Source organism: Colletotrichum godetiae (assembly GCF_030913485.1).
Source record: "Colletotrichum godetiae strain CBS 193.32 chromosome Unknown BDP55scaffold_52, whole genome shotgun sequence".
In the NCBI taxonomy this organism is placed as follows: domain Eukaryota; kingdom Fungi; phylum Ascomycota; class Sordariomycetes; order Glomerellales; family Glomerellaceae; genus Colletotrichum; species Colletotrichum godetiae.
Window position 1 is genome coordinate 77248 of NW_026851300.1, and position 18729 is coordinate 95976.

General features: G+C 51.9%; 8 protein-coding genes and 1 non-coding gene across 9 annotated transcripts; 7 read left to right on the top strand and 2 right to left on the bottom strand.

The window, feature by feature from the left end:
- Window positions 1-70: 70 nt before the first annotated feature.
- BDP55DRAFT_677413 (phosphoribulokinase/uridine kinase) lies at window positions 71-943 on the bottom strand. The gene has a single exon (XM_060575894.1). The coding sequence runs from the start codon at window positions 846-848 to the stop codon at window positions 105-107; it is 744 nt and encodes a 247-aa protein (XP_060424897.1). The 5' UTR covers window positions 849-943; the 3' UTR covers window positions 71-104.
- A 185-nt stretch (window positions 944-1128) lies between these two features.
- On the top strand, window positions 1129-2626 carry BDP55DRAFT_719303 (chaperonin 10-like protein). The gene is made up of 4 exons (XM_060578434.1): window positions 1129-1243; window positions 1307-1590; window positions 1648-2209; window positions 2270-2626. Exons 1-4 carry the CDS (start codon window positions 1232-1234, stop codon window positions 2504-2506), a joined length of 1095 nt encoding a protein of 364 aa, XP_060424898.1. The 5' UTR covers window positions 1129-1231; the 3' UTR covers window positions 2507-2626.
- A 451-nt stretch (window positions 2627-3077) lies between these two features.
- On the top strand, window positions 3078-4092 carry BDP55DRAFT_677415 (short chain dehydrogenase reductase). Its single transcript, XM_060575895.1, has 2 exons — window positions 3078-3824; window positions 3882-4092. The coding sequence occupies exons 1-2, from the start codon at window positions 3167-3169 to the stop codon at window positions 4025-4027; spliced, it is 804 nt and encodes a 267-aa protein (XP_060424899.1). The 5' UTR covers window positions 3078-3166; the 3' UTR covers window positions 4028-4092.
- A 515-nt stretch (window positions 4093-4607) lies between these two features.
- BDP55DRAFT_t291 lies at window positions 4608-4670 on the top strand. The gene has a single exon. It is a non-coding gene; the product is annotated as a tRNA-Lys (tRNA).
- Window positions 4671-5334: 664 nt separating this feature from the next.
- BDP55DRAFT_677418 (uncharacterized protein) lies at window positions 5335-7300 on the top strand. The gene is made up of 4 exons (XM_060575896.1): window positions 5335-6109; window positions 6161-6186; window positions 6245-6333; window positions 6392-7300. The coding sequence occupies exons 1-4, from the start codon at window positions 5396-5398 to the stop codon at window positions 6805-6807; spliced, it is 1245 nt and encodes a 414-aa protein (XP_060424900.1). The 5' UTR covers window positions 5335-5395; the 3' UTR covers window positions 6808-7300.
- A 130-nt stretch (window positions 7301-7430) lies between these two features.
- Window positions 7431-8624, top strand: BDP55DRAFT_636290 (uncharacterized protein; the record flags this gene model as incomplete). Its single annotated transcript, XM_060572867.1, has 5 exons — window positions 7431-7512; window positions 7768-7934; window positions 7998-8169; window positions 8254-8453; window positions 8514-8624. 5 exons carry the CDS (start codon window positions 7431-7433, stop codon window positions 8622-8624), a joined length of 732 nt encoding a protein of 243 aa, XP_060424901.1.
- Window positions 8625-11869: 3245 nt separating this feature from the next.
- On the top strand, window positions 11870-13611 carry BDP55DRAFT_732681 (general substrate transporter; the record flags this gene model as incomplete). Its single annotated transcript, XM_060579976.1, has 2 exons — window positions 11870-12150; window positions 12219-13611. 2 exons carry the CDS (start codon window positions 11870-11872, stop codon window positions 13609-13611), a joined length of 1674 nt encoding a protein of 557 aa, XP_060424902.1.
- Window positions 13612-14847: 1236 nt separating this feature from the next.
- Window positions 14848-16889, top strand: BDP55DRAFT_677426 (uncharacterized protein). Its single transcript, XM_060575897.1, has 8 exons — window positions 14848-15065; window positions 15126-15261; window positions 15328-15509; window positions 15568-15604; window positions 15658-15725; window positions 15788-16170; window positions 16228-16295; window positions 16353-16889. The coding sequence occupies exons 1-8, from the start codon at window positions 14979-14981 to the stop codon at window positions 16655-16657; spliced, it is 1266 nt and encodes a 421-aa protein (XP_060424903.1). The 5' UTR covers window positions 14848-14978; the 3' UTR covers window positions 16658-16889.
- A 224-nt stretch (window positions 16890-17113) lies between these two features.
- BDP55DRAFT_754426 (uncharacterized protein) lies at window positions 17114-17891 on the bottom strand (the record flags this gene model as incomplete). Its single annotated transcript, XM_060580716.1, is given in 2 exon segments — window positions 17114-17678; window positions 17698-17891. The coding sequence occupies 2 exon segments, from the start codon at window positions 17889-17891 to the stop codon at window positions 17114-17116; spliced, it is 759 nt and encodes a 252-aa protein (XP_060424904.1).
- Between the last annotated feature and the right edge of the window lie 838 nt (window positions 17892-18729).

Consider the following 18729-nt stretch of genomic DNA (forward strand, 5'->3'; position numbering starts at 1 on the left):
GGTACCAGGTGGAAGCACCGGCCGGATCTCTGTCACCCTCAGTTCCAGTACCTAGGTAGGCTATTCCGGCCTGTCATTTGCGACAGCTTGACCCAAGGTGCTGTTCAATTGGGTAACTCTTCTATGCTATCGATCAATATATCGTATCTGCCCTCACTGTGCCTGCCAACAAAGTCTCCGTTGACCATGTCATTACTCTCTGCTCTAAAGAGAGCTCTTTCCATGGTGTCTTCAATACCAGCTGCAACGTGCCGCACAGCAACCCGAGTCCGTGCCAGTGTAGGCCCAACTCTCACAAGCCACCGATCATCTACCAAATCTGCAATCTGGCTCCAGGGCTCTTCGTCGACGAGCAAGTAATTCCCCTCAATGATACAAACTTGGACATCTGCCTCCACAGTGAACCCATCAGGAACCGGGTCCTTCACCTTGTGATCAAAGGTTGGCGCGAGAACGGGCCGCAGCCCAGTCGAAGACCGTAATTGCCGGACAAGATCAACGACGGCATGGCCATCAAAGGTCCAGGGTGCCCCGCGGCGGGCGATGGCCTCCGCCGCATTTGGAAGCGCCCGGAGGGTTGCGATGGGTAGGTGGAAGCCGTCTGCGGATAGGATAATGGACTTCGGGCGGGGTTCTGGGGAGGCGTTGATGGCGGAGACGACTTCCTGGGCGATGGTAGTCTTTCCGGAGCCCGGTGGCCCTGCGAGTGCGATGATGAGGCGGGGATGTGTATGGGAGGTGTCAGGTGATGTGTACCTCTTCTCATTCCATTTTTGAATGATTCGTTGAACAAGGCTTCGATAGGTAGACTCCATACTTGGACCAGCAGTGCTGTAGTCTGTAGACATTGCGGATTCGCGGGGGAAGTAGACTCCCCGGACACGACGACCCTAGAAAAGGACTATCTCCTATTAGTAGAGCCCTGAGTATGCATGAGCCTTTCAGCAACAAAAGAATCGCTAATGTAGGTACTCCTAACTCTGAGTATCGTAGTCCGGCGCTAGATGTTCATCGGACTACTGTCACCCGAACTCGGTCCCTGTCCGGCACCGCACGGCGGCCCCACCCCGCAATCAACGTCACGCTTTCCGTCTGGCGCTTCACCTCTGCACAAATAAGATGGTTACCAAATTGAACAATACTGCACGGATTCACGTACCCTCTTCGAGATCTTGACGGTTATCTCTATCTCAATCTCACAAATCTAGCCCTGAAAAGACATCGACTCAACATGTCCGAAATTGTATGTACTAGCTGACTAGCCCTGCCCCCTTGCAATCGCCGGATTCACTGATGTCCTGTCCAGAACCCTGCCTTTGTGCTCCACTCTGTCAAGAATGTCTCATTTGAGAACCGCAAAGTACCAGAACTTCGCGATGAACATGACGTCCGAGTTCACATCGAGCAGACAGGTATCTGCGGCAGTGACGTGCACTACTGGCAGCGAGGCCGGATCGGTGACTTCATCCTAGAATCGCCCATCGTTCTGGGGCATGAAAGTTCAGGGACTATCGTTGAGGTTGGAAGCAAAGTCAAGAACGTCAAAGTTGGCGATCGAGTGGCGATAGAGCCAGGTGTTCCATGTCGGCAGTGAGCCTCCCGCAGCCCTCAACACAGGCAAGCGGCCGTTTCTAACGATTCTACTAGCTGTGATTATTGCCGAGCTGGCTTATATAACCTATGCGCAGATACAGTCTTTGCAGCAACGCCTCCCTGGGACGGCACGCTGCAGAAGTACTACATTGTCGCCAGTGACTACACTTACCCGATCCCTGAGCACATGTCCTCCGAAGATGGTGCTTTGGTAGAGCCAGTTGCCGTCGCCGTCCAAATTTGCAAGGTGGCGGAGCTGAAGGGTGGCCAGACGGTTCTCGTGTTTGGCTGCGGACCCATTGGTGTCTTGTGTCAGGCTGTTGCCAAGGCGTATGGGGCAGCCAAAGTCATTGGCGTTGATGTATCCGAGTCTCGAGCTCAGTTTGCGAGGGAATTTGCTGCTGACGACGTCTACGTCTCGAAGAAGTTGCCCGACGCTCCCGAGGATCCCGTCGATGCTGCCCGCGCTATTGGAGAGAAGATTGTCAGGGACTATGGTCTCGGGGAAGGGGCTGATGCTGTTCTGGAGTGTACCGGTGCGGAGCAGTGCATCCAGGCTGGCGTGTTCGCCGCGAAGAAGGGCGGGACGTTTGTTCAAGCCGGAATGGGGAAAGAGGTTCGTTCACAAACATCTGGGCATCAGACATTGGAACGACGTTTGCTAACACAAAAGCAGAACATCGTATTTCCCATCACAACAGCTTGTATCCGAGCTTTGACTATCAAAGGGTCGATCCGGTATCAGACAGGATGTTATCCCGAGGCTGTCAATCTCGTTGCCAGCGGAAAGGTTCACCCTAGGAAGTTGATCACGCATCGCTACAAATTTGAGGAAGCTCTCAAGGCGTTTGAGGTCGTAAGACAGGCCAAAGAGAACACTCTCAAGGTAGTTATAGAAGGTGTACCTAAGTAATGGACATGCCGTTTTAATGGGTAGCAACGAGAATAATGATTAAATATTCGCGTAAACCTCTCAAGAGTCTTGTGGACGTTTACTTGACCTTATTTAAAGGAGGAAAGCTTCAATCACGTTTCGCTGCTCAAAATTGGTGGACCCATTTGAAATTCTACATCCATGATCAATTTGCGCATATGGTGACTAGCGAAATAATCCCATCTTCCGCCGCCATTTCGCACCAGTCTAGACCATGCTGGGTATCTGAGGAAACTGAGGAGATGCCTCATGACTGCACGACTCCTGAGGGAGGGATGTGAATAGAACCTTACCTTCTTGGAAGAAGTGACAATCGCCGTGCGCAAACCCGGTTAGGCACTAAACTACGGAAAAAGGTCAGTAGGTCGAGGGGCGGCCGGGGTCACAAACGTCCGGAGTGCTACGTCTTCCCCGCACCGAATTGGCCCCTCCCGCTCCGGCAGACTGTCGACCGTCGGCCTCATTCGCCGATGGATGTAGTGTGGTTCTCAACTCCATCATGTACTCAAGTCTTTTCGGTACAAAATTCCCGGCTTTAGCTCCAAGCCTGCCGGCAGACAACAGTCAGGCCATCACATCACCGTTTCACCCTTGTCATCAACAACTTCCAATTTCCCTAGACATAGCTCAGCATCGAAAATGGTTCTTCCCAGCCACCCGAACCCGGCAGCGCCCGTAATCTCGCACTTCGACTTGTCCGGTAAGACGGCCATAGTCACCGGCGGAACCCGTGGTATCGGCCTGGAAGTCGCCCGCGGACTCGCCGAGGCCGGGGCCAAGGTCGCAATCACATACACCAGCACCGACCCCGCAGAGGCTGATGCCACAGCCGCCAAACTATCTGAATCGGGCAAAGGTGTGCTCGTAAAGGCGTACAAGTGCAATGTCCGAAACAGAGCCGAGGTGGAATCCGTCATTGAGACGGCGACGAAGGAAGTGGGAGGCGGCAAGCTCGATGTCGTCGTAGCTAATGCCGGAATCGCGGACCATATCCCCGCCATTGAATATCCGGAGGACAAGTTCCGTGACATGCTGGATGTCAATTTCCACGGCGCTTTCTGGACTGCGCAAGCTGCGGCCAAGGTCTTTGAGAGGCAGCTGAAGGGTGGGAGTGACGGTCGTGGAAGCATCATTTTCACGGCTTCGGTTTCCGCCATCTTGGTGAACGTTCCGCAGAAGCAGGCGGCGTATAATGCCAGTAAAGCGGCTGTTGTGCACTTGGCTAAGTCGTTGTCTGTGGAGTGGGTTGACTTTGCGAGAGTGAACTGCGTGTCGCCTGGTTTCATTGCAACGGACAGTAAGTTCAAGCTCGATGACTTGGGTCTATGGAGTGATGAAAATCTAACTTTGATAGTGCTTTCGGTGCATCCCGAGGAGTGGAGGAAGAAGTGGTTTTCCATGATTCCGGGTGGTCGACTATGCGAGCCTGCGGAACTGAAAGGATCTTACGTCTATCTGGCAAGTGGTGCGAGTAGTTACATGACAGGTATTTTTCCTTGATCCCACGCTCTACTGTCTAGTCAGCTAAAAAAAAAAATTACTAGGCGCAAATTTGGTGATTGACGGCGGATACACATTGCCGTAGATGAGATTAGCTAGAGGTTCAAGATATTTAAAGAATCACCAAAACCCAAAACGCTGCATGTCGGAATCTTTTGCTACTCGTATGAAGGCGAATGAATGACTCAGACGTTCATGACTTCACCATCAAATGAGCAGGCGTCCGTCTTCAGCTCTATAATGCTGTGCGGACTGTATTGAAATATTTGGAGAGACTGACAACCCATTATCTCATCCCCCCCCCTGCGAAAGAGACAACGAAGCCTGGAACCAAGGGACTCTTCTATACTGTAGGACATCGCAAAGTGCCCCTTATCTATGCTGATGTGGGCCGAGCAAGTCAAGCCGTCGTTCCGGAAGAGGTCCCACACCCCGACCCGCCGGAGCCCGGGTCGTCCGGAAAGGCCATGATGGATACCGTTGGTGTTGAATGTGGATCGTGCCCTCATGTCACGCACAACCTGGAATCCATCAGATCCAGTCTACCCGATAAATCTTCATCAACCGCATCAAATGCCCGGCTAGCTCAATCGGTAGAGCGTGAGACTCTTAATCTCAAGGTTGTGGGTTCGACCCGTAAGCATCAGATACCCATCTTCAACGCGAAGGATCATGTAACTAACAGTAACCAGCCACGTCGGGCTCAATTCCCGTCAGCGATTGAACTGGCAATCATATCTTTTTGCCAATTTTGTGCTGATGTTTTCTGTATTTAAAGCAAAGTGAGTAGGCTTTTAGTAACACCGGCTGCATTCAATCTCCCTTTGATCTTGGTAGATTCTTTTGTGATATTTATCCCCTAATCACCACAGGTCATCGCCCTCTCTTTGGCCTTGGCCTCACCATCAAGGACCCCAATGAAATTCACTCACCTCCAAGAACCTGTTCACACCTCGCCGTGGCTGCAGGGTTCCCCTCCATCTCACAGATTTTGCCCAGCCTAGCTAAGAGAAAGTGCCACGCGACGACTTTCTCCAAAAAACCAAGCATCTTGGCAGAACTTGGCATCGCGGCCTTTGACGCTCCGGTCCTTGCAGAAATGCAGAAAGCGGGAGCTATCTCAGTCTAGCGAGATCCTGCGCCGAGAGAACGATCGTCGCAAGGGTTGCAGTATCGCGGGTTGAGCCTAAATGCCACGCTTGTTTCGCGAGGTAGGGTGGCAGCGGTAACTATATCGATTGGTCGGTTAAGTTGGTGGTGGCGATGCTCCCGTTGCTTGGCTGAAAGAAATTTTTCTATAAGATTATGTCGCTTGGGGATAGGTCTCGTTTTTTTGATCCAATTTGTTCCGTCTTTATCGTGGTTGCGATGGGGCTGATTTCGCTCATACAGCCTTGGAGTTGTCTCTTGGTTATCACGACTATTGTTTCGTCAACCCTCAACAACAATGATAACACCCAAGTCTCTTGGGGAAGTTATGATCCACTCATCGCCGCCAAATTGGAACAACAATGTCCATTGGAAAATTTTGAGCGGGTTGCGCAAGTCAGTGAATGGCACCCATGGACGCAAGAACCAGTATGTGTCGGTCCAAAGGCAAACAAGGAACGGCAGTATTGCGCTTTCATCAAAGAAGACTTTCGAGGGAAAAAAAGTCTTCTACTTATCACAAGCCCAGAGGTTGCAGCCGGTGTTGTCAGTCTCGTCGAGGATATCGACTCCGAACGGGCCAATATTCAACCTTCACTTGAGCCGGCCGACCCACTCCCCTTTGAAGTTGAGACGATACCGGGTAAAGGTTTAGGAGCCGTCGCAAACAGGCACATCCGCTCGGGAGATGTCGTCTTGAGGGAACACCCTGTAATTCTGCAATTGGCGCAAGTATCTGAGTCGATTAGCCGGATTCAGGCTCTATGGGTGCTAGAGGAGGGCTTCATTCGGCTGCCGATAGAGGATCAGCAAAGAGTATTTGATCTTTCTAGAAGCACCGGGGGCCATATTCTGGAAGATATCATCCGAACAAATACGTTTGGCGGAAGTTTCAACAACATTGCCCACTTTGGACTGTTTCCAGACGTTGCGGTAATTGATTATTTTCCAGCATCCTGTTACAGCTTCACTAATAATGAGCAGAGAATCAACCATGCTTGTAAACCCAAGTACGCCTACACCCTAAACTTGGGTCAAAGTAAAGATAGAGTGCTTACCAAAAGCTAGTGCAATCACCCGCTTCTCGCCCCGGACTTTGGAGTTAGAAGTCTTGGCGTACAAAGACATCTTGCCGGGCGATGAACTAAGCATCAGTTGTCAGAACCCCGAGTCCCTCCCGCACGTCCATCTGAAAACGACTAATGCCGGGAACAGACTCGATGCTAAACATGCTTTACCAAGACCGACAAGATGCCCTCCAGGAATGGGGGTTCAACTGCACTTGCGCGCTCTGTAGCTCTCCTCCCGAAGTGCTGGCCATCTCAGATGCCTATCGCAGACGGCTGCAGGAGATCCTCTCAGAGCTCGAGGACCCGGTCCTCGCCAGCTTGCCGTCCTTGGTGGCTGAGCTTGTTGACGAGCTTGAGTATATCATGGTAAAAGAAGGGTTGACAGCGCAGGCGGGCGAGTTCTATGGCATAGTTGCTGGGGTGTACCGCAACATGGGGGAGATGGGAATAAGTAAAAAATACGCAGAGTTGGCAGTGGAGAAGCTGGTGCAATTTGCGGGGTACGACGATGAGAGGACGGTGAGGGCAAGGGAAGTTCTTTTGGAGTTTGGGGGAACGTAACTCGGCACGGGGCAAAGGATCGCGTTGGGGTAAATTTGGAGGCGGCGCGGTAGCAACACTCAAAAGAGCACATTCACGGATCAAAGGGGTATAAGTGGTGTGTGTTTTCTGGAACCGGGGGCCATATTCCTCATTCAGAGGGGGTGATTCGTTTATCCCACCCCCGTCATGGCCCATGGGGAAGGCAGGAGTGACATGGCGTGTCACTTTGCCTGGTCCGGGGAAGCGAGCAAGTTGACAGGTTGCGGAGAATTTCTTGGTGGAGGAGGATTACACCGGCGCAGCGGGTTGCTTGACATGTTGACACGTTTGGGACCGGCTATGCGGCACCTTCATTGATGAGATGACGGACGCGGGCCGGGGTGATGGTTCATGTCATGTCTCGATTAGGTTGCGGGAGGATGTGCCCGCTGCAGCATCCCACCGGGCATTTTGTTTCCAGACTGTAAAGAGAAATAATATCAGACGGTTGAACGAGAAGTGTAGATGCGGGTCAATGAAGTTGAGGCTCTAGCTGGAGCCCATCTTGGCCATCTTGGCGATGCCAAGTGGCTTGGAACGACAGTTGCCAAGGTTTCTTGGCGTTCTTTTGTGAACGTCGATTTCAACGGACGCTCAAAGAAATGTCATGTTCTCAAACAAGAAAGACAACGAGTCAACTAAAGAGAAAGGATTTTGACATTTGGGGATTATGCACGGACATATGTGTGTTGCGACCCAAAAACCAAAGACATTGGTTGTCAATCAAAACTGCTCATCAAACAAACAACATGGCGATTTAGGCGATGCTTGGTTCTTCAAGTGACAGACAGTACGATTGTTTGACACACATCTTCAAAGTCTGTTCATTGAGAGTCACTGAGTGGTAATAATATTTAGTTGGCTCGTATCGGCAAGCATCCCCTGCCTTTTCGGGCAAAAATTGCAAACTTCGAATACGACATACGCACTGATTTTCAGGTTCAGATCTCATTTACACAGTAGCAGCCAGAAACCCGACGGAAGCAAGGAGAGAAAGATTATCCGTACCAGCCATGTGCATCCAGTGGATCGCCTCCGCAAACTGCACCGGCACCGTGGACGGGAATACTCCGCAAAACGGGTGCAAGGGAGCCCACGTCGCGGTGGTACGCCGCGAGGTCTGCCTCTCGGCTAGCGAGCAATGCGTGTGCTTCTTCGGCTCGTGTTAGACCATCCTCACGCTGTCCGCCGGGGACCAGGAAACAGTAAACGCGCCGTGCGAGGTTTGCGGCGCGGACGAAGATCCAGAGCAGATGATGCTGCTGAGAATATTTGACGACGCCTTTGCCGCCGAGTGGGTTGTCGCTTTTGGTGAGAGCCACTATGCCAAGTGCCCCGAGGGTAAGTGGAGGGGCCGTTGGGCAGAAGATGAGTGAGTTGTGAGCCTCGCCAGCCGTGGGGGAGTAATTTTTTACGGATTTCCAGGGGAATGGCACAACGCGGAGAAAGAACGAGACTTTCGCGCCAAGGATGGACTGTTCCATGGCCGATGGCCCATGGGAGCGGTCACAAAGAATCGACGCGGGGAGAGCATACAAATCAGGTTTCTGGGACAGTTGGTGCCGCTAGTACCGTTGCAACCGTCGATCAGTCGGACTCGCTCTCTGTTCTGCCCTCCGAAGCCGGTGAGTTTTGGCGAAGGATCTTCAGTTTCCAAATCCTCACCAACATGGAAATTTTCTCAGGTAAAGGTTTTGACCAATGTAATTCAAAATCTTGTTGTTGGCAATGCTGCCGCGTGGAACAATCGTATGAGGTCTAATTTACCAAGACATGAAATCCCCGCAAACCTGTAGATTACATGCCTGGTCCTGGGTGGCTGGGAGATGCCTGCTGGATTTCCTCCGCTCCCTTCGCCATGTGACGGCCCTGACGGGTGGACTCCGTCCGCGTCGACGGCGACATGAAGCCCCCGTGTTGTTGGAGAAATGTACCATTTAAGAACATGGTGTGCGTCTGTGTCCTGTGTTGCCTGTTGTTTTTTGGTGTGTGTGGAAGCTTCAAAACCTCAGGCGAGCTGTAAGTTGAGCGCTTAGATATTCCAACTCCAGTTTTCCCCATACCGTCCCCATTGAAGGAAGCTTTCTCCGTGGGGACTTTGGGGTTGAAAGGAAGTCCATGATCCATCAAGGGGACCTGGGGCTGTCACCATGACCGTGCTCTGGACGGGGCTGGGAAACTTGGAATCTGGCCGAGATACCCTGGCGCTGTCGCCGGATGTTCCCCAAAGCTCACGAATCACTAGGCATATCAAGGTGTCACGGCGCGAATTATCGTGCCTCTGGTTGGCCAAGGACGGACATGTAAGCTTATTCTACGGGGTCAAAGTCACAATGAGATCCATCTTGTTTGGCTAACGTAAGGGGGAGACCAAAAAATGGGCACCGAACCGAGGGAGATGGAAGAAAAGAGAGCGAGACTCACTGTGAGAGAGAAGAGGGAGGCGAATACCTATCGTCGGTCGAGCCCCGATGGGCCAGACCTTGTTGGAGCTAATTGCTGAATGGCTGAATTGGCCAGTCTCCGGCCGGGCTATGGCTCTGGCGCTCTGCATCTTTTCACTGTCAAGGTATCAATAAACCGGAGCAGACCGGGGTGCGATGACTCGATTCCAAAGTGGCCTCGCCGCCCTCGCGGGCGCATACCGTCCTTCGCCCTCACGGAAGATGGCCGAGCGGCAGTTGCTGGCCCCGTCGACTTAAGCCCGAAACGGTTCCGTCGGGATCCACCGGCCGGCGGCGAGCTGCGAGCTGCGAGCTTGCGGAGCGCGAACATGTCGGGTATCCAGTTCTTTACGCAAGGCACTTTAGCCAGCGACGAAACAAGCACTTTGAGGTATGGGGATGGGGGAGAAATCTTGCGTGTTTTTGTTGGGTTCCACGCGCGCAAACGGCCTTTTGGACATGGATCATGGGCTGATGATGGGGCTTTTGCGAGTGGTTTGTCTTGGATCTCATCTTTCCCCCTCCTCTACGCGGTAGGCTTTGCCGCCTCTGCGTTAGCCGTACTCCAGTCTTGTCTCCATCTTCTTGGTCCCTCTTCCTCCTGGAGCTCCTCCGTTTGTCAGCAGGACTAGCGAGCATCGGACGTCGACGAGTCATATCGCAGCCAATTTTTCTCGAAATCTTTGAGGAGGGTTGCAGTGCCAGAACGGCGTGTTGCGGGGAAATGGTAGCTCATCTGGACCATCTCATCTTCTCCAAACCCCAAAGCGCGGAGAATGCGGAGCCAACTCCTATATCAGCCAGGGGTGGCACAATAGCGCGGGCACTCACACAGAACAACGCCGTCAACAACGCACACACTCAAGTCTCAGTCACCCATAGTCTACTGTCTCTCACACACCTAGGACACGCGAGCAGTCAGCCGGACCGCAACTTTGGATGCCGTTGGGTAAAGTGGTCTAGTAAACCCTGCCGCCAGGCCCGACTTGGCCTGCGCTTCATGTTCCTACTTGGCAGAGCCCAGACGCCCAGCCGGGGGAGACATCACGTCACTTGGCGCTGGCTGATCGCCCTTGGTGAAAAGTCTTGGTTCCAATCCAGCGACGCGGGACAGTAGCCTGCCGGCGCAAACAAGACTTGAGGCGCATTTCTTGTCCCGACCACCACCATCAACGTCGCGCACGCCGTCGGTGCGCCATGGAACGAGCGGCGTTGCTCCGTCTGACGATTCGACAAATGATACAACAGCATACGAAAACTTACTGCATGGAATGTCATGTAGGTGTGTTGCATTACGGAAACTTGCGGGAGCCTCTTGATCCCAACGCGTCGGTTGAGGCAAGTATAGTCTGCCCGCTTAGTCCAACGTATGTCGAAATATGAAAGCGAGGGCGCGGCATGAAGACCGTGCTGCCCATAACCACGGTTATCCTTGAGTCAAATTAACCAGTCATCCGATGTTAAACAGTGGTTATCCTCGCTTTTTGAGGGGCAGGTGGACGCTTCTGAAATTTGACTTTTGTATCAGAGCGTTTTTCCGTTGATTCACTTTTTTTCTTGATTCGGTTTTCCTGCTTTTCCGTCAACTCTCACTTACATCAATTCAGTCGGCGGTTCTTCGCTGTGATTCAGATTGTGATATCACGTCCCAGCAATGAGTAATCCATCAACACATTTTCCTTCCTTTTTCAGCGTGCCGAAGATCCGAAAGGATAACGTGTACGCTGCCATTGCATTATCAAAGTGGATAATTAGATAGGTCCTATGCGGTGACACAATTACAGGTGCGCCCGAGAAAAACTACGAAGGTGGACGAAGGTCACAGTCAAGATGGACAACTGCTCTCGTCACTCGAGAGTACGAGCTGGAAAAGAGGACGGAGATCTGACCGGCACTATCCTCGTCGCCTTTCAATGTTCCTCCTTCTCGTCTTCCCCCTCCTGGTGTTCCTAGTCTTCCAATGGTCCTAGTCTCCCTAGTCTTCCCCAACCTACCCCAAACCCGCGCCGGCGCGCGGTTGCCATGGCCGGATATGGGCAAGCTGCCGCCCACTTCACGACCTTGTTCGACCGCCGCCGCTCGCCAGGTCTCCTCCCCACGCATCTCCATGTTCATCCCCATACCGGTACCCCCCATCTCAAGCCACCCTTGCTTAGTTTTGTAACAAGGACACCATCCATTCATTCCTTCCCCTCGTAATTTTTTTCACGATGGTGGATCGGAAGTTGAGCGATTGGCCAGTCGCCGGAGCCAGCCCATCCACCCCGACATCCTCGACCCTTCTTTTCCCACGGGGTCGCATTGGCCGCTGGCTGTCATCTCTCTCTCTAGGGCGGGGAGGGGGGATGGGTTGAGTTGGTCCACGCGAAGATGGGATCTAGGGTGGTGTAAGTGTGTATGGATCTACGTGCCCTCCTGCTCCTCCTCCTCTCCTCAGATCCGGGTATTAATACGAACCGTTCCTTTCCTCTTCTCAAGTTCATGTTCCCCAACCGTTGTGTTCATACCCCAAGCCCACGAACCTCCTCACCCCCCCTTTCTTGTCATTCCAGTAGCCCGTCCTCGAACATACCGGCGAGCAAAGCAATACTGTCAAAATGGCAGGCGGCGGTGTCAAGAAGCCCATCAACATCTTCAAGTTGGGCGACCTCGGTGAACCCGAGGGCGTTTTCAACTGGCGGCTATGGTTCGCAGTCATCTCCTTCGGCCTCATGGGCGCGGCCCGTGGTGTCGATGAGGGTCTCATTTCTGGCGCATTCGGCTCCAAGGATTTCCAAAAGTTCATTCACTACGATACATACAGCGCGGCTGAGAAGACCAACATCAAGGCCAACGTCTCTGCCATGGTTCAGCTCGGTTCCGTTGCTGGTGCTCTCTTGTAAGCTTAACCTACATATCCTCAAAGTCTTATGACAGGCCTTCCTCTAACCTCTATACCGCAAACAGTGCCTTCGTTATCTGCGACAAGATCGGCCGTATCTGGGCTACCCGTCAACTCTGCGTCATCTGGATTATCGGTATCGCCATCTTCATGGCCAACAATGGACACCTCGGCGCTGTTTACGCTGGTCGATTCATCGCCGGTCTCGGTGTCGGCCAGACGCCCGTCGTCGGCCCCGTCTACCTCGCCGAGATCGCCCCGGCCTCTGTCCGTGGTCTCTGCACCTGTGTCTTCACCGGCTTTGTCTACCTCGGTATCGTGCTCGCCTACTTCACAAACTACGGCTGCCAGATCCACCTCGGCGACACCACCCACAACCGCTGGCTCGTGCCCACCTCCCTGCACATCATGTTCGCCGGCATCATCTTCATCTTGACCTTCTTCCAGTTCGAGTCTCCCCGCTTCCTCGTCAAGCAGGGCAAGATCGAGGAGGCCACCGAGACCATGGCTCACCTCCGTCACCTCCCCGTCGACCACGAGTATGTCACCCGTGAGATCTACGCCATCCAGCACTCCCACCACGAGGAGCTCGAGGCCTCCAAGGGCACCACCTGGCTCGGAAAGGTCAAGGAGCTCTTCCTCGTCCCCAGCAACTTGTACCGCCTGTACCTCTCCACTATGGTTCAGTTCCTCTCCCAGTGGTCCGGTGCCGGCTCCATCACCCTCTATGCTCCCGACCTCTTCAAGATCCTCGGTATTGAGGGCCAGAACGAGTCCCTCCTCGTTACCGCCGTCTTCGGTGTCGTCAAGCTCGTCGCCGCCGTCGGCTGTGCCCTGTTCCTGGTTGATGTCATCGGTCGCAAGCGCGCTCTGCTCACGGGTATCACCCTGCAAGCCATCGCCATGATTTACATCGCCTCCTTCCTCACACACGTTCCCAAGCTCGGTGTTGACGATTCCTTCGAGCTCCCCGCCAACCTGGTCGGTGTCAGCAAGGGCGCCATCGGCATGATCTACATCTCCGGCTTCGGTTGGGCCCTGGGCTGGAACTCTATGCAGTACCTGCTGACTGCCGAGTTGTTCCCCCTCCGTGTTCGCGCGCTCGCGACCTCGTGGGCCATGACCCTTCACTTTGCCAACCAGTACGGTAACTCCCGTGCCGTGCCCAACATGTTGGCTTCTACCGCTGTTGGTGGTATCTCCCCCATGGGCACATTCTGGTCGTTTGCTGCCATTACCATCATCGGTGGTGTCTGGGTCTGGTTCTTCGTTCCCGAGACTTCTGGACGTGCTCTTGAGGATATGGACCGCCTCTTCGAGCTTCCTTGGTACAGGATCGGTCTTCACGGTAATGCCGATGCCGAGGCGAGAGATGTTGTCTACAACGAGAAGCAAGAGGCTGCTGAGGGTATTCAAGGAATGTCTGAGCACGCCGAGAAGAAGCCTGCTCAGGTTTAAAACAAAGTGGACGTGAAAGAAGCCCGAGGCTTCTAATGGTTGAAAAGGGTATCTAATGAATGCAATATACCCAATAATGATATGAATACAAACATTGAATCTATCTACCCTTTTGTGGTGAATCGCACGCTCAAATTAAATCCATCCCCGCGTGGCGACAGTGATTCCCATCTTTGTCTCATCAGTCGCGCGTTCACAGTTCATCACATAATACTGCAGACAGATGACAATTCAAAGTTTCAAGCTCCTGTTGAAGTCAAACCACGGATAAGCTACTAAACGTTTGATCTGGGTCACGGATATATGCACACTGATTGATAATCTTGATTAGACCCAGGGAGGCACCTTGTATCGTCTCAACCTCTGACGGTTGATGCTTGAACCTTCGGATGGTGGTGTGGAGGGATTGAAGTAAAATAAGGTGGGCAGGCACGCAGATTCGTGAGGCCGTCGCCGAGCGGATGATCTGCTGAATGCGTTGAGACAGATGCCTTCCCAAACCTCAGACGCGCGCTACACGTGGCTGAGTCCTAGAAGAAACATTATTCTGACCGATGCGAGCCCAACAAACCGGTTGGTTGTTGAAACCAAATAAGACGGAGTCTAACTCCGATTTCGTTTCAACCCGCCATTGGGCATGGGTGTCTCCCACGTGCCATCAATCACACTTCAAGTCCTTGCATCAGATAATACGACGTACGAATCTCGACCCAAATCCGGCGATCTGGTCTTGATAGTCGCGACCAAAGAGCATCTACGGCATTGTACGGTAATAAGAGACAATGGCTTGCGCTCTCAAGGACAGCCCAAATAGGTTAGCATTGTCTCTCTCGATGAGCCACAGGGACCGGAATGCTGCCAATCGAACTGATGTGCAAGAAGCGGTTTTTATTGTCCCAAGAGCTGCCGATGACATTGACGGCCATGGTCTTCCAGTCACGCCGCGCCTGTGGCGCAATCGCCGTCCTCGACGCAGCCATAGCCATGCATGAAAGCAACCTGTTTTCTTTCAACAGCAATAGACGCCAGACCAAGAACGCACCATTGGCGTCGACAGCCGTCGCCTACTCGCCAAAGCTGGCGCGCCCACAAGCCCTTTGCCCCCTTTCCCACATGAGCCGATCCTGAGAGATCGCCTTTGCCGCTGATGTGGTTTTTGTCGACCGGCTTCTGGGTCTCGATTCGGTGGGCATCATCGAAAAGCTGGTAGGCGCTAGCACTGTTTCCGTCGATTATGTAGATTTGTATAATACTCGAGAATCCCACACAAGCAATGTGGGATGCCGACAACACAGGTTTCAGAGTGCCTGATCAAAGACCATTGCGTCCTCTGATGTGAACCAAGAGGTAAACTCCTAAGGTGCACCATGAAGGCTTCTTTCCTCCCTTTGCTCTTGACTGGGCTAGCAGGGTTGGCGTCAGCCGCCTCACTTGCTGACGCTCCTCAATGCGCTGTAAGCATTTCTCACGAGTTTCTTACGGCCGTTTTGCAACCATACTGACAAGCTCTGAAGATATCCTGCGCTCTTTCGGCTCTTCCCGAGTCGCCTTGCACCATATCGAATCAGACATGTCTTTGTGTCGATCCGACTTTCAACAGGCTTGTTGGCGACTGCGTCAAGAATGCGTGCACAATCAAAGAAGCACTGGGTACGTCAAACTTCCACACCTACACTTGAGCATGTGTAGGAATATCGATACTGATGCAATGTTTAGCTGTGACAAACTTGACGTGGTCATCATGCGGATTCCCTTTGACTGATCGGACGAGTACGGCACGATACACGACCATCTTCTTGTTCATACTGCCCGTGGTTTTCATGGCAATCCGGCTGTCGGCTAGATTTCTGCGTCTCGCACCCTGGGGAGCCGAGGATACGGCGATATGCATTGCTTTTGTATGCGTGACAATGGATCGTTCTCATGCCCAAGAAGAGAGCTCTGACTCGACTACAGGCATTTTTAGTACCTTTTCCACCGATCATATTCCTTAGTGAGTTCCTTCTACCATAATCCCCAGGATATATTGCTAATTAGTTTTGACAGTGATGCGATACGGCCTGGGGCGAGATATCTGGACTCTGCAGCCGTACGAGATTACAATGTTTCTGAAAGTAGGAATCCCACCATTGGACTGTTTCCAGCCTCTGGAGCTTTGTCTGACTAGTAATTCCAGCTTCTGTTCATTCTCCAACTCTTTTACATATCAGGTCTAGCCGTCATCAAAGCCTCGGTGATATACTTATACATACGAGTCTTCAACATTCAAGGCTTCAGAACCGTCCTGTGGTGCACACAGATTTTCAACTTCCTTCTCGGAGGAAGCTACATCTTGCTCAGCCTCGTCCAATGTCAACCATTTCAACATTATTGGAACGGGTGGGATGGCGAGCAAGAGGGCCACTGCGCAGATCTTAACACAATTGGCTTGACCCATGTCGCTTTCAACATCGCACTAGACGTTTGGATGCTGATCTTACCGGCGACGCAACTTTACAAGCTCAACATGGAGCTCAAGAAGAAAATTGGCGTGATGGCCATGTTCAGTATAGGCATATTGTAAGTTAACATTTCGATATACCAATGCTGGTAGTTGGGAATCTAACATCGATACAGCCTGACTTCGGTGAGCATCGTACGGATCAAGAGTCTCCTGGTGTTTGCTACAAGCTTCAATATCACTGGTTAGTTGCCCCATGTCATCAGTCTCGTACAATAGACTCGAAACTGACTAAACATAGCCGACTGCCTCTGGGGTATTATTTGGTCATACGTGGAGCTTTGCGTCGGGATCTTTGTCGCCTGCATGCCCGCCGCTCGACAGCTTGCTTGGAGATTCTTTCCCAAACTTGTCAATTACACCCGAAATTCACTTACAGGATCGAGTAAATCAAAGCGCGAGGTTCAAAATGAGGAACTCACACCGATCGCACAGGGGAGGCAATCTCCGAAGTCGGGTACTCTGTCATCAACGATCACGCAATCGAACGCTGGGTCTGTCATGGATCCTAACACACCTCGGAGTGCAACGTTCGGTCTTCCATAACTAGGGTACTACATAATTATGTTTCATGAAGGCAAGAAGTCGGAATAATCAGCGAGTCAGAAACTTGGAATCCTTTATTCATTAAGAGTTGCTCTATATTACATATTATTAGATTGATACCACTAGAGCGGCCTTCTCCGAAACTCTAATTGAAGCATATTCATGTCAACTTCCTTGATTGGTCGCCATGACTTTTTCGAAACAGCTGATGATATCGTAGACAGTAAAGTCATTGGCCGTGTAGTGTTTGTAGTTCTCAATGTGCAAGGTAGTCTACATACAGTCTTGTTAAATGAACTTGAAGCGTCACCGACACTTCCCGAGGTCTAGTTGGATTCCCAATCCCAACAGCTGAGTCCGAGGTCGGTTTGAATTGTGTGACCACATGTGCTTCAAGTTTGTCTACCATTACATTTAGTATTGACATTAATGAATGAAGTAGTCTTCCGCTGAAACCTACAAATCCATGTCATCTACATTAATATGCTCCACCAGCAACTTCTTAGGCCAGGCGATCCACGGTTTCCAGTGCTCGTCTAACGCAGTCTCAACCGCCGTCATCATTTTGGAGCTCCTTCCTTTATTCATCCGTTGTTTATGTTCAAATGGTCTGGTAAAAGTAGTATAGTGGGCGAGTATAACTAGGGCAACATGATGATGGTTGCTAATCAAGTCAACAAAGAACGAAGGCAAAGAAACTGGCCAAAGCCACATACGACGCCCGCGAGTCGCCGATTGATCTGTCGCACAAGCAGTGCAAGTGGTCTTGAGAGACTCAATGGCTAGTAGGCACGAGGACTGGGCGTTCATTGCCTCCAGAGTCAGGTCTAGCTCTCGAGTGAGCTCGAAAAGTTGATCTAAGCGACGCTGAAACGGACCGGCGTGTCCAACGAGCAATGGCATTGTATACCCGAAGAGCGGTCCCAGAGGTCCAGCTTGGGGGAAAGCCTCTACCGGCTTGAATGCCAGCCTGCCCTTGATGCCCTGAACCAGCATGAATGAATGCGCAATATGCATCGTGCTGACACGTGATAAAACACATGCTGATGATGAAAAGGAATGTCGCAAGAAAGATGTACGGTTCAAAGCTGCCTTCATTAACATCCTGCAGCTTGACAGTAAATGCTTGCAAATCAATAACTTGATATTGTGATGAGATGAGAGCGAACTCATCGTGCTGAGCGTCGTGGGTTTGAGCGTAATAAAGGGCAGATAACGCAATCAGCCCGTGCATGAGAAACTCCTACTATGCAGTCAACATCGATGTTGGAGGTGCCCAGGTAATCGAAGAGACCATACGTGAGTAAATGCTGTTTCTGGGACCACTTCCCTCCATATCACAGCCGTAGATTCTTCATCTTCGAGGATAGGGCAAATGACGACCTGTGTAATGGTGGAGCAGGCGCACGCTTTGCGTCCAGGTCCCAAAAGGAGGTGCATAAGCCTCTCTATTCGTCGGACTGTGGATAGACAACGTCGGCAACCCTCCTGGAGTCGGAACGCTCGGATCGACACTTTGGACCGGCCTCCGTTCTTGGATTGCGGAGTTACTTGACGCCGGGAACTGCAGTCTAGGCTCGTGGTCTAAGCTGCAAGTTTGCTCATACCTGATGCAATTGGCACAAGGACGTTGCTCGTCGCACTGAGTTATGTCAATGTCAGTTTTTGATTCGTCACCAAAGCAGCTTCTCGGAAGGATGTGACATGTTTGTGAGACGAGGTTTGGTGTGTGGGAAATGTTCATACCTTCACGTGACGCGCTTTGCAACGAGCACATCCCTTCCGCGATTTTCTATGGCCAAGCCTTTTGCGATTTACGTTCATATCCGGTTCGCGATGTAGGGTGCCTAGGAAGAATTTGAAATCAGTCAAATTGTGATGGTTTGTGGTCGAGGAGGAAACAAGGTCTACTGCTCGTAACATAAACGAATACGTCGTATTCTGGGAGGTCGTCAACCTTGTTTACGACAATACGGCGGCAGTTCTACTGCGTGATTCATGTGACACTATGAGAAGACGTATTGGCTTTCATTAACGAGTTTTTTTTTTCAAAATTTTGCCCATCGACTTCC

What these genes read in the sequence shown, in the direction of transcription:
- BDP55DRAFT_677418 (XM_060575896.1), top strand. Translation starts at nt 5,396, where the DNA reads ATGGGGCTGATTTCGCTCATACAGCCTTGGAGTTGTCTCTTGGTTATC. An exon ending in GACTGTTTCCAGACGTTGCG is followed by an intron (nt 6,110 to 6,160) that starts GTAATTGATTAT and finishes AATAATGAGCAG; the next exon opens with AGAATCAACCATGCTTGTAA. An exon ending in AACCATGCTTGTAAACCCAA is followed by an intron (nt 6,187 to 6,244) that starts GTACGCCTACAC and finishes ACCAAAAGCTAG; the next exon opens with TGCAATCACCCGCTTCTCGC.
- BDP55DRAFT_677413 (XM_060575894.1), bottom strand. Translation starts at nt 848, where the DNA reads ATGTCTACAGACTACAGCACTGCTGGTCCAAGTATGGAGTCTACCTAT.
- BDP55DRAFT_677415 (XM_060575895.1), top strand. Translation starts at nt 3,167, where the DNA reads ATGGTTCTTCCCAGCCACCCGAACCCGGCAGCGCCCGTAATCTCGCAC. An exon ending in TGGTTTCATTGCAACGGACA is followed by an intron (nt 3,825 to 3,881) that starts GTAAGTTCAAGC and finishes TAACTTTGATAG; the next exon opens with TGCTTTCGGTGCATCCCGAG.
- BDP55DRAFT_677426 (XM_060575897.1), top strand. Translation starts at nt 14,979, where the DNA reads ATGAAGGCTTCTTTCCTCCCTTTGCTCTTGACTGGGCTAGCAGGGTTG. An exon ending in CACAATCAAAGAAGCACTGG is followed by an intron (nt 15,262 to 15,327) that starts GTACGTCAAACT and finishes TGCAATGTTTAG; the next exon opens with CTGTGACAAACTTGACGTGG. An exon ending in TCCACCGATCATATTCCTTA is followed by an intron (nt 15,605 to 15,657) that starts GTGAGTTCCTTC and finishes TAGTTTTGACAG; the next exon opens with TGATGCGATACGGCCTGGGG.
- BDP55DRAFT_719303 (XM_060578434.1), top strand. An exon ending in CCAGGTGTTCCATGTCGGCA is followed by an intron (nt 1,591 to 1,647) that starts GTGAGCCTCCCG and finishes CGATTCTACTAG; the next exon opens with CTGTGATTATTGCCGAGCTG. An exon ending in AAGCCGGAATGGGGAAAGAG is followed by an intron (nt 2,210 to 2,269) that starts GTTCGTTCACAA and finishes ACACAAAAGCAG; the next exon opens with AACATCGTATTTCCCATCAC.